General features: G+C 37.6%; 1 protein-coding gene across 1 annotated transcript; it reads left to right on the top strand.

Moving 5' to 3' along the window:
* The first annotated feature begins 531 nt into the window (after positions 1-531).
* LOC110454311 (pectin acetylesterase 11-like) lies at positions 532-12267 on the top strand. Its single transcript, XM_021503757.1, has 7 exons — positions 532-600; positions 5869-6296; positions 7077-7158; positions 7667-7812; positions 8366-8506; positions 8994-9167; positions 10345-12267. The coding sequence occupies exons 2-7, from the start codon at positions 5942-5944 to the stop codon at positions 10797-10799; spliced, it is 1353 nt and encodes a 450-aa protein (XP_021359432.1). The 5' UTR covers positions 532-600; positions 5869-5941; the 3' UTR covers positions 10800-12267.
* Positions 12268-13588: the final 1321 nt, after the last annotated feature.

Genomic DNA, 13588 nt, shown 5'->3' with positions numbered 1-13588 from the left:
TAGACGTTTGGCCATCGTCTGTAAACTGACATTTTTTTTTACCGGAAGTTCGTCCGGAAAACATAAGAATTAATCACTGATTAAAAAACACGCATAAATATGCAGTTTTGCTTAATGCACTTTTTATCTCGTTCAAAATGAATCAATACCTGAAAAAACGGTGATATATTTCATTCATGAACCAGTCTTTTTTGTAGTCTGACAAACGTACGAAAATGTCGTATGCAAATGAGGCCACATCTCCCTGCCGATTTTTTTCCACTTACGAAGAGCCAAGGAGACATTCTTATATCGATAAACAGTGTTTTCAATAAAACGTAAACCTTGTAATGCAATGATACTATTCTTGATACGTTGTTTTTATTCTCCGAAACTGTGCATTTTAGCTCTGCTTATAGAACGGTCCAAGTGCGTTTGTTTCTGAGCCACACGTAGATCTACCGTTTCAACCGGGATACGCGAATGTAGCTAATTATATTAGTGCACGCATCCGGATATTCCAAAAACCACGTTTAAGATATTAGACAAGCCGTAAAATGACTTACTTCCCTTGAAAGAAGATGGCTGTGCTCGTCGTGTGAAGAGATGCTGAGATAAGAGGTTTGCTGTTATTTTTGCATGTAGGCCTCTTTTGCTACATCAATCAAACGTGGAAGATCAAAATGAATCTCAAGATGTATTAAGCTTGGCACGCTGTCATTGTCGCACGATCAATATTGTCAACGTGTACATACACCAGGAACCGCTTTAGTACTACTGCGACTTCAATACTATATTACAATAGGACTACTTGTTTGTTTTGTTGTCTCACCTGCGACAGATGTCGCGAAGGTGGAAAAATGGATGTCAATTTTCCTGTTGTTGCGTCAATGTTCATTTTTTTGTGTTTAACTCTTTTCTGCAAAAGTAGAATCATCCGTCAAATATGAGTGAAAATATCGAAGTGGTCGTTTTCGTTATGGGTTCTACCTCTACTTCTACCATTTGATGACCTACTTCAGCATAGTGAAGATCATGTCATATATAGGTGTAGCGCTATGAAAGGAAAGGAACAGAACTTAATATTGATGAGCAGAGATAGATGATTTGAAGGACAGTTAGTATTGAATCAGAAGAATTAAATTTGAGAAGGGTGTTTGTTCCAATCTTTGATAGTCCGAGGAAAGAATGATTCCTTCCTTACAGACGTCGTGCATGAGATAGTTTGAAATGAGGTTTGATGACTATGCCTTGTTTGTCTGGTCAGCCTCGCGTCTTTCCTGCGATCTGCAAGACTACGCCATTTTAGGTGTTCTAACATGTTGCCAACGCTAAAGGTGTTACGATATAGCGGTTGGCAACAAAACGAGCAGCCCTGTGCTGTACCATCTCTAGCTTGTCTATATCTTTTTTTTAAGTAAGGGTCCCATACTAATATTAAAGCAGAAAAGTATATGAAATTTTATTACTAATGAGAAAATTTCCTTTTTTGACACGGTAAATTTGTCATAACACTTTTGATTAAAAAAAAAAGAAAAACAGCTTTCTTTCCACTTTTCCTTTAAGTTGTATTTCTTCATGACCAAAGGTCATTGGGTTTTGATATTTGGCAAGTAGGTTGTTTATGTGAATGGCATTAAGTTTTGTAAGCATTGATGACCTTGACCTTCGTTCAAGGTCACAAAAACAAATTTGCTAGAATAAAATGTTTGTATTGGGAGTCCGACAAGGATATCTTTCCTTGCTTTATTTGTTTAGAGTTAACAATATAAAATAATGTAATATTCCTTCATATTTTGATTAGTGAATTGGCAATAGGCAAAATGAAATATAACTAGAGCTGTAAGTCAAATGTTAACTAATACCACCCGCTCCTATATAAAGCAGAACTGTAAGCAAAGGGCTAGCTAAGACAAAGCATTGTAAAGCAATCCATAGTCACCCATCGGTAATTATTTAAGTATATAGGTCACTGACATACTTTCTGTACTCCCTCCCAATGCCAAACATTCTTCTATACCAGATTTTGTTAGTCCAGATGAACCAGTTTTGCTGAAATCGTCCTAATAGTTAAGAAAGAGTTGTCAAGACAAAGATTTTTAACAAAGGGCCATAACTCCTTAAAAATGGTCGAAATGAAAAATACCATCCTAATGCACGACATCGGGGGGTAATAACCATATCTGTAAACTTTCATTGAAATCAGCCCAGTAGTTTATGAGGCAGACAGAGGTTGTTTTCAACAAAGGGCCATACCTCCTCTTAAAGGGTCGGAATGAAAACGTACTACTTGGATGCACAATGTCAGGGGGCAGTTACCATACCTATAAACTTCCGTTGAAATTGGCGCCATAGTTTTGGAGGATTTGTCTGGACAAGTTTTTTTCAACAAAGGGTCATTACTCCGTAAAAAAGGGGTCAGATTGAAAAAACAATACCTGTATGCTCAACACCAGGTAGTAGTTATCATATCTGAAAACTTTCGTTGAAATTGACCCCTTGGTTTTGGAGGGCATGTCTATGTCTGGAAAAGGATTTTTCAACAAAGGGCCATAACTTTGTAAAACAAGGGTCAGAATGAAAAAAATAATACCTGCATGCAAAACTTTAGGTAGTACTGTAGTTATCATATCTGGAAACTTCTGTTGAAATTGGTCCATTACTTTAGAAGGAGTTGTCCGGACAAACATTTTCTACGGACAGACAGACGGACGGACAAGCTGATTCCAGTATACCACCCTAACATCGTTGCGGAGGTTATACTTAATTGTATAATAGTTTTACTATTAAGATTATGTTATTATATTTTATATTATTACATATCGTTGTCTATAACACAATCTCAACCTTGAGTAGTTCTCCAGAGAAACGATTACTTTGGCAGAATACATTTTCATGAGTTAATGCTGTTGCACATAACTTTCAAACAAACTTTATATAATAAAGTGTTTTGGTACAAAAACAGAAAATGTATCGGCATTTACCATAAAAAACATTGATAATCAAATCTCCATGTTTATGTGAAATTGGCCTTTGATCATGTTTGGCATGCTAAAAAAGCACTTTACCGGTTTTGATATTTCATAAAAATGATTCTGTAGACAGAATATGTATATGGAAAGTTTTTAAAGAAGTTTAAGATATAGATTACCATTGTAACTATATATAGGCAAGTTGACAATGTTGGTTATATTTTGAATTATGTGAAAATTTTGCATGTTTTTCTAATTAAAAGTATCACTAGGCTTACTTCATGTATACCAATATGACATATTTAGTATCAAAATAACAGTAATTTTAATGCACTGTACACTAACATAATTCATTTTCAAAATAGCATTCTCCTGTGACATTTATCTGTCATTTTGTTAGGATACCCCCGTCACTCAACATGGTGTTATGTAAGGAGGTCCACTACGGTTATCAGTTGTAATTATGAATAATCATATAGGCAGTTATTGATCATTTTTATGTATCTACATATGGCAAAAGAATAAAAGAAATCAAAGAGGGGGCCAAATGTTGACCCCACCTTTGCTATCTGTAAACTCTGTTTTCATAAATCGCACAAAAAAGCAAGACTGTTATGGTGATTTTAGAATCAGTGTTCCAACATGTACAGTAATCTAACTGTACAGCAAATTTTCTCTCATCTTTTAATGGGGTTTAACATGAACTTCTTTCACTGTGTTAATATTTTCCAGTATGTTGCTCATTCTAAATATCACATTCCTTTTTGATGCAATACATTAGAAAATTTATCAGATACACAGGCTGTTACGAATTTTATTAACATCATCATCACAAACATATTTTGATATGTAACGTGTCATCCATTGTGACATTATAAATTCATGAAAAGAAAAACTGGTTGTGGTTCCCTTTGATTTTTCCGGTCTAGATAAATCTCATGTCTAGATAAATCTCAATTTTTTGCTCACAAGGTGAGCTTATGCCATACTGTGGCGTCCATCCGTCGTCTGTACATCAACAATTTCTTTAAACATCTTCTTCTTCTTAACCACTGATTGGATATCAACCATATTTGACTGGAAGCATCCCTAGGTAGTAGAGATTCAAAATTGTACAAATGGTGTGGCTGACCCCCAGGGGACTGAGCGGCTGGGCCAAAAAGGGTTATTTGGCTATATTGCTTTAAGCGACTTCTCTGGAACTAAGAGATGGATATCAACCATATTTGACTGGAAGCATCCCTAAGTGGTGGGGATTCAAAATTGTACAAATGGTGGGGCTGACTCCCCAGGGGGCTGAGGGTGGGGCCAAAAGGGACCAATTTGGTTATATTGCTATAAACGACTTCTTCTGTAGAAATATGCCATGGATATCGATCATATTTGGTCGGAAGCATTCATGGTAAGCAGGGAGTCAAAATTGTACAAATCGTTGGGCTGACCCCCCCAGGCTAAGGGGTGGGGCCAAAAAAGTTTATTACTTGGAAATGGTTGAGATCCCCACTGTATAACCATATATATACAATTGATGAGTATAAGGAGAAGAATGTACATGTGCTTCCAGGATGGCTCTAGGGTCTAGCCGCACCCTTGGAGACATAGTTCCTGGGTCATAACTTTGAAACGGTTGAGATCCCCACCACAAAACTATATAAACAAATGCTGGGCATAAAGAGACGAATATTTTATGATATTAGAATAGACCCTGGGGTCTGACCGAACCCCTAGGGAACTAGTTTCTTAGTCACAGCTTGGAAACAGTTGAGATCCCCACCCTATAACCATCTATACTATTGCTGAGTATAAAGAGATGAATGCACATATGCTTCCAGGATGGCCTTGGGGTCTGCCCCACCCTTGGAGACTTAACCCTTGGGTCATAACTTCGAAATGGTTACGATCCCAACCACAAAACTATATATACAATTGTTGGGCATAAAGAGACGAATGCAGTGATGATATAAGAATTGACCCCAGGGTCTGCCCCACCCTTGCAGACTTAACCCCTGGGTCATAACTTTTAAACGGTTGAGATCCCCACCCCAAAACTATATATACAAATGCTGGGCAAAAAGAGACGAATGTAGTCATGAAATTAGAATTGATCCTGGGGTCTGGCCACAACCCTAGGGACCTAGTTTCTGAGTCACAGTTTAGAAACAGTTGAGATCCCCATCCCATAACCATACATAAAATTGCTGGGCATGACAAATCTAATACAGATATGCTAGCCTTCAAGGATTGGCCTTAGGGTCTGGCGTATTTTCTTGGATGTCATTTGGAGAATATTTTGCCATGATTGCTTAGATATCCAGGTGAGCGATACAGGCCCTCTGGGCCTCTTGTTTTAATTAAACATGTTTTGATTGAGTATATGATGAAAAGAATCTCAATAAAACTTGTTTCATGAATATCCTATGTAATCAAAACTGACCAAAAATCCTCTGTATACCAAAAGAAAGAGGCCTCAAGCCAGTCTGCATGGGAATGCACTGACTCGGGAGGGGTGTAGGGGTGGTGTTAGCTTTTACACTTGTGAATAAAGAGGGGACCGATATGTTGTATAAAAGCAAAACAAATGATGAAATCTCATAAAGACATTTTGCTGGTTATATTTTTTTGTGTCAATGCTGAGTTCTACAGGTAATAGCAGTCACATCCATGCCGTTCTGTACTTCGAAGGTTTTATGTCGCTCAGGGCTAATGAAAGTTTTGATATTTATTAAGAAAATATAGGTTGTGCTGGCAGAAAGTTTGCTTGTAGACTAGAACTCGGAGAATGAAATTTTACACTGCTGCTATATAATGGATATTATAGTAACTCAATGACTATAACTCATCATGAGCATGCCCGTGACAAATTAAAATGTTTTAATTTCTAAAAATGTGAGGGTAAAATTTATCTGCTTTTGATCAGGAATGTGTGGTTGACATGGGTTAGAAGAGTCCTTCATTAGGAGGCAGGGATTCTGAGATCTGAACTGTATTCCATGGAGTCAGACAAATGTAAATCCAATAGTGACCAATCAGAGGAGGAGATGGTGCGACCCCACGAGTCCCGTGGGGCAATGACCTTTGTCCCTGTTGGGCTGAACATCCAGAAATTCCAGTTATCTCCCCTGTCCTGTACATGTCGACGGTTCTATGTGCAGATCTGTGTGCTCCTGGTCATTGTGGTGCTGCTGGTGCTAATACGAACAATCTCTAATGTGCGGGTCATGTTTGAGGAGTACCACATGGCAAGTGACACAGACGGGGAGCTTGTTGTCCTGCCCCAGCGATTCGCACAGTCACGTTCAGCATTCTGCCTTGATGGTTCAGCTCCAGGCTACTACATTCGATATGGTAAGCCCTATGTTCTGATGCGTCAGTTCAAAATCACGATATTTATTGCATACATTATTGTTAAATAATATTTGGAAAGTACACTATCTAGTTTCAAGGAAGTTTAGCTAAGGCACTAAACCTTCAAATGATAACAGACATATGTCACCTAGTACAAGAGTCCTTCTGGTTTATGTCTATTTGTTAAAACTAGACCTTGATGTATATTTATGTTTCCATTGTACAGCTTCTAAATAAACCTACCAACTCAATACGTTGAAGTACTATTACAGGTGAATATTTACCTATTAGAAACTTTTCCAATCTATCCTGAGACTAACCATGTCATAATATTACTAAACTGAAGTTAAGCAAGACAGAAATCTCCAAATTCTGAGTTCAGTTTCTCACCTGAATAAAATGGTAAGCAAACATGTCTTTGTTTCTGTAAAGGTGACTGTTCCACCATTTGTTAAAACAGTTCATTTAGAATGAATCATGAACCAAAACAAACTTTTGTAGTGTACTAATGTTATTCAATAACATTCATATCGACTATAAATGCCAACTGAAAGCAGTTCATTGCTCCATCTATGCTGAAGTTATAGATAGTTCAATTAGATAAATAGCAGACTCGTCCTAGCTGCTTTTGCAATTAGCTGGATTATAATATGAGAACATGCCCTTGCAATTCTAAACAGCAAAATCATAAGCATAACTGATGTATAATTTGTATGCTTTATCATTATTTCAAAGTATGATTGTTTTGTGACTTAATATGATTACAATCAATCTTTGTAGGTCAGTTCCCAGGTAACACTAATTGGATTATCTACCTGTCACCAGGTGCCTGGTGTAGCACACCTGCTGATTGCTATAACAGGTAAATACATATACACACATGCTGATTGTTACAACAGGTAAATACTTATACACACCTGCTGATTGTTATAACAGGTAAATACATATACACAGCTGTTGATTGTTATAACAGGTAAATACATATACACACCTGTTGATTGTTATAACAGGTAAATACATATACACACATGTTGACTGTTACAACAGGTAAATACTTATACACACCTGCTGACTGTTACAACATATAAATACATACACACACATGCTGATTGTTACAACATATAAATACATACACACACATGCTGATTGTTATAACAGGTAAATGCATACACACACATGCTGATTGTTATAACAGGTAAATACATACACACACATGCTGATTGTTACAACAGATAAATACATACACACACATGCTGATTGTTACAACAGGTAAATACATATGCACACCTGTAAACTGCTATCTCGGAATCTCACATGATCGTGGTAACATCCCTACCCAGAATTCTGATTGTCACCTCTTTACCTTGTAGAAGCTTCACAGCTGTCGGCTCTAGTGTAATAGCTCCAATCTTCTTTCCTTTCACTGGAATCCTGTCAGCTAATGAGGAGGAGAACCCAGATTTTTACCGCTGGAACATGGTCAAAATCCTCTATTGTGATGGTGGCTCCTTTTTAGGTAACTGTCATGGATGTTTGCTGAAAATATTGTATATGATTTCTTAGTAGTACTGCAGTGAGATAATAATTATTTTGAATATTCACAATAACTAGAACCTTGATTAAAGTTTATGTGAATCTGTCATAGTTACCCAGTTATGAATAATTAGTTAATAAAAGATGCATACAATTTTTTCTTCAACTTTTAAGGAAATGTGTGGATATACAAATACAAAAATATGTATGTGTAAAAATAATGACACAACAAAGCAGTTGATCGTATCTAACATTTTCAAGCCTTGATGATCAACTGTATTTGACTTGTTGATTTTTTTGGTTACCCGAGTCACTCAGATTTGGATATACAGCATGTATTTTTATTCTTTGTCACTTCACAATAACAAGTAACTATTTGATTTAACTCAGGTGACTGGTAAGGCCCTTTGGCCTCTTGTTTTAATCTACATGTCTCAATGATACATAAAGTCTTCACAAGATTGGACGTTATGCAACCTAATTTAGCTGATAGAATGTTCAGAGGTTGCTGTAATCATGTTATCTGTGCCATACAGGAAACAGGGCAGAACCACTGGTCCACCAGGGGAAGCACCTGTACCTGCGCGGGACACAGGTGTTGACAGCTGTTATTGAGTACCTTCAGATGAACACAAACTTTGGAGCAGCTGAGAAGGTGATCCTGGCCGGCTCCTCATGTAAGGACCTGATTGTAGAGGACACAGGTCCAAGTAAAATCTCATCTATAACTACTTGTGGTTCCTGAAACTAAATCCTCTGTCAGTGAAAATTGTAATGTTTTATTAGTTCTTCATGGAATCTGAGTCCTCTACCAGTAACACATTACACTTTATGATGCTTAACCATTAATATGTACAATGGGATTAATATTTCTTTGATGCCATCTGTTGTCTGGACAATCCAGGATCAGAACATCAGTATTGACAGATTGTTTATGTTTAAATGAACATTCATTCCCACAAATATCACCACTCGTTGCAGACTGTCATCAGCATGTCTAATATCACAATAAAGGTGAACCATTGAAGCATTTAGTCTTTTTCTTCACAATAACTTATTAATTGCTAAACATTTCTGAACTTTGTGTTCATTGAAACAGCACATATCTCCTTTCCAAACAAATTCTACAAGAAACTTTAATTTGTTTGTTGTTTTGTTTCCTAGCTGGTGGTCTTGCTGCTCTCATCAATGTTGACCACTTAAGGAAGAAATTAGTGACGGTCAAGTCTGTCCATGCCTTACTGGATGGCATGTTGTTTATAGACAGTCAGAACATCTATGGCAAACACATCATGCAGGACACTTTGAAAAAAGTCTTCCACCTTCATAAAATAGCAGGTACATGTGAACATTTATCTTAAGGATCCCAATACCAAAAACTGTAGCTATGAACAATAACCTTAATGATTCTCATACCATGATAGCATGAAAAAACGAGAACTTTGAACATTTATCTTTAGGATTCCATTATGTCTGCTAAGAAAACTGTAACCATGGAGATTATCTTAAAGATCCATGTACCACTGCCAAAAACTGTAACCATGAAGATTATCTTAAAGATCCCTGTACCACTGTCAAAAACTGTAACCATGAAGATTATCTTAAAGGTCCCTGTACCACTGCCAAAAACTGCAACCATGAAGATTATCTTAAAGATCCCTGTACCACTGCCAAAAAGGTTATCTTAAAGATCCCTGTGCCACTGCCAAAAACTGTAACCATGAAGATTATCTTAAAGGTCCCTGTACCACTGCCAAAAAGATTATGCAATGGAGTGTTCAAAGAGTGAAAATGTCAATAGAGTGTTCAAAGAGTGAAAATGACAATAGAGTGTTCAAAGGGGCAAAATGTCAATAGATTGTTCAAAGAGAGAAAATGTCAATAGATTGTTCAGAGAGTGAAAATGTCAGTAGAGTGTTCAAAGAGTGAAAATGTCAATAGAGTGTTCAAAGAGTGAAAATGTCAAAAGAGTGTTCAAAGAGTGAAAATGTCAATAGATTGTTCAAAGAGTGAAAATGTCAATAGAGTGTTCAAAGATTGAAAATGTCAATAGAGTGTTCAAAGAGTGAAAATGCAATGGGGGAGACCTTGTGTATAATCGATTTTCTCCGTGAGGTGATGTCAGATACCGATTGTCAGGTGTTTTAGTGGCAGATATTTGTTGCTGACCAAAATATTACCTAAAGGACATCACATATCACATCGAAAATGACTTCACTTTTTATAGTATCAGCCAATAGGGAAGTAAACATTTCGAACTCAATTTGTTTTTATGCCTTCCCTAGTCAGGATTAAGAACATTTGTAGTTCTAGATTGGGGGTCACCTGGTGCACCAACTTAGGATAGTTATTCTATATGGGTGTTCTATAAGGGAAGCTTGAATCTTGCATATGCAGATGTAGGAGATAAAGGTTCTCTGTTTCCTAGGTTTTGTAGAGGAAATCATCTTTTACCAGGTTAAAACTGTTTACTACTTATCTTTTAGATCCCTTATGAATCTATATTGTGTTGTAGATGCCCCAGCTATCCAAGAATGTACCTCGAGTCTGGCGTTGTCGATCGCCTACCGTTGTATGGACCCTCTCTACTTCTACAACTACTTATTCACACCCGTGTTCCTGATCAGCTCTCTCCACGACTCCTGGTACATAAACAATGCCCTGGCCATCACCTGCCCGTTTAAGAAGTGCCCACCCCAGGAGATCATTGTAATAGACAAATACAAGTCTGCTACATTACGGGCACTCCAGCCTGTGAAACAATCTGTCCATGACGGCCTGTTCATCACATCGTGCCCAGTTCACATTCTGTTACTGTCTAAGTGGTTCTCCCATCAGTCTGTTAGTGTTAACAACACCAGTCTACAACAGGCTCTGTCTCTGTGGTATCATCACAAACACCCTGTCAAATACATCGACAACCGTCAGTTCTCAGAGACGCTGCACACCTGTAAAACTATCACATACTAATATTAGACTGTCGCAGACTAGTGTAAGACTGTCTCATACTAGTGTAAGACTATCATATACTAGTGTAAGACTGTCTCATACTAGTGTAAGATTGTCACAGACTAGTTTAAGACTGTCACAGACTAGTGTAAGACTGTCACATACTAGTGGGAGACTGTCACAGACTAGTGTAAGACTGTCACAGACTAGTGTAAGACTGTCTCATAATAGTGTAAGACTGTCACATACTAGTGTAAGACTGTCTCATACTAGTGTTAGACTGTCACAGACTAGAATAAGACTGTCACAGACTAGTGTAAGACTGTCTCATACTAGTGTAAGACTATTACATTCTAGTGTAAGACTCTCATACTAGTGTAAGACTGTCACAGACAAGTGTAAGACTCGCAGACTAGTGTAAGACTGTCACAGACTAGTGTAAGACTGTCACAGACTAGTGTAAGACTGTCACATACTAGTGTAAGACTGTCTCATACTAGTGTTAGACTGTCACAGACTAGAATAAGACTGTCACAGACTAGTGTAAGACTGTCTCATACTAGTGTAAGACTTGCATACTAGTGTAAGACTCACAGACTAGTGTAAGACTGTCTCATACTAGTGTAAGACTGTCTCATACTAGTGTAAGACTGTCACAGACTAGTGTAAAACAGTCATATACTAGTGTAAGACAGTCATATACTAGTGTATGACTCCCAGGATGACCTGATAAACCCTCTACTAATAATAGTGTGGTGATCCTCTGGCTGTGTCGGCAATAATATCTTAACTGGTATTGTGGGGAACCCTCTGTCAGGGATGGTGTGGGAAACCCTCTGTCAGGGATGGTGTGGGAAACCCTCTGTCAGGGATGTTGTTGTATTCCCTTTGTCAGGGATGGTGTGTAAAACCCTCTGTCAGGGATGTTGTTGTATTCCCTTTGTCAGGGATGGTTTGGGAAACCCTCAGACAGGCATGGTGTGAGAAACCTGTGTAAAACCCTCTGTCGGGGATGGTTTGGGAATCCCTCAGACAGGCATGGTGTGCGAAACATGTGTAAAACCCTTTTTCAGGGATGGTGTGGGAATCCCTTTGTCGGTGTGGGAATCCCTCTGTCAGGGATTGTGTGGGAAACCCTTTGTCAGGCATTGATCATGTGAGAAACCCATTGTCAATGAAGGTTTGGGAACCTTTCTGACAGATATTTGGTAATAAATAACAGTATTGTGATATGAAGCTCAACTCACTTTTGTTGTAGACATTTATTTTCATTTAATTATTCATGTAATTTATTTAATTTAAATAAGTCTGTACATGAGGACATCAAATGTGGTTTTGATGGAGATGTTTTTGTATAGATGAACAGACAGGAAAACTGCAGTGCTCTGTGAGGTAATTGATTTGTCTGCCTCAGCTGTACAGCCATGTCTTGTTGAGGACTTTGTATGACAGTGTCCATTTCAACAACATTAAAAGGCCACAAACATTTTACACTTTGTTGTCTCAATCACTGTTACACTATATAATGGGGACTCGGATAGGTGTTGTCTCCATCACTGTTACACTATATAATGGGGACTCAGATAGGTGTTGTCTCCATCACTGTTACACTATATAATGGGGACTTGGATAGGTGTTGTCTCGATCACTGTTACACTATATAATGAGGACTCCAATGTGTTACTGTACAAAACGTTTAACCCATTAATGTGTGCTGATCTTTCAAGCACAAAAGTACCTCCCTTTTAATATCAGTTCGTTTAAATCAAACATAATGACTGGATGTGCAATAAATCAAGCTTGTAGATGAGTGTGATTTCATAATAGTGTGACTATTAGTGTAATCGGCTGGATCAAAATTCCTTCAAGTTGCTCATGTTGAGCCTTAATTCCAAGTTATATGTTTATGTTATTGTATTGTTATTATCAAGTTTTTTCTTTCACTACTTGTAATTTTTAGTACCCTTGTTTGTTCTCTTTGATGAAATCTTTGAGTTGTGTCTCACTAGGCACCTCTAGTTCACCCATTTTCAGAACAAGGTGACTGGGTGGGACATTTATGTGTAGTGGTCGTCGGTAACCATGCTCTTAGTGGACTGACATTGTACGACCTTGGCTAGGTTGACCGTCCGTGGATACAAGATGTCATCTGACCTAAGAGTGAAGGTGTAAAGCCCTATGTTGTTTCTGAAATTAAGTGGCATATTCCGACAAAATCAAACGAATTAAAAAGTTTTGGTGAGACTTTTAGAACAGTTAATGCTGCAAAGAGACTAGTTATCACTGCTACTTACAACCTTGTATGTAAACTACTACTTATTGTCTTGTATGCTCGGGTACCAACTATATCAGCCTTGATATCAAAGATCCCAGTGACCCGAGACCATCATGACTTACTACAAACAAGACTTAACTGTTGTAAATCATGTTGTTGTTTTGTGTAGTTGTAGTCATTGATTTTTTGACTTTTTGTGATACAATCATTTACATTCTAGTCCCCAGTTTGTATTACCAGGTAGTGTACTTTTATAGAAATGCCTTGTCGACTGACAAGTATCCAGGTTATTTATAGTACACAATACAAAGGCTTTAAATTATCTTCAGATCATATTGGTATGAGGATAAGTGAAATTATTTCGATATACGATATAGTCTACTATATTGTTACTATTACTCAGTGAAGGGAAGGGGTGGGTGGTGGAGATAAGATCTTATAACGACACAACACTGTCACGTGCTGACTTGTCTAATATTTCTACAAAATTTCGCAGAAATATTTAATAATTTATGATGATAACATACTTGACCAA

The sequence above is a fragment of the Mizuhopecten yessoensis genome, unplaced genomic scaffold, assembly GCF_002113885.1.
Source record: "Mizuhopecten yessoensis strain PY_sf001 unplaced genomic scaffold, ASM211388v2 scaffold7763, whole genome shotgun sequence".
In the NCBI taxonomy this organism is placed as follows: domain Eukaryota; kingdom Metazoa; phylum Mollusca; class Bivalvia; order Pectinida; family Pectinidae; genus Mizuhopecten; species Mizuhopecten yessoensis.
Note: the sequence above shows the minus strand (reverse complement) of the source record. Positions and strands in the feature narration are given on the sequence as shown.

Bases quoted from the DNA above. Each gene is read 5' to 3' on its own strand.
- LOC110454311 (XM_021503757.1), top strand. From the start codon at position 5,942: ATGGAGTCAGACAAATGTAAATCCAATAGTGACCAATCAGAGGAGGAG. The intron at 7,813-8,365 runs GTAACTGTCATG...TGTGCCATACAG, and splicing joins TGATGGTGGCTCCTTTTTAG to GAAACAGGGCAGAACCACTG. The intron at 9,168-10,344 runs GTACATGTGAAC...ATTGTGTTGTAG, and splicing joins CCACCTTCATAAAATAGCAG to ATGCCCCAGCTATCCAAGAA.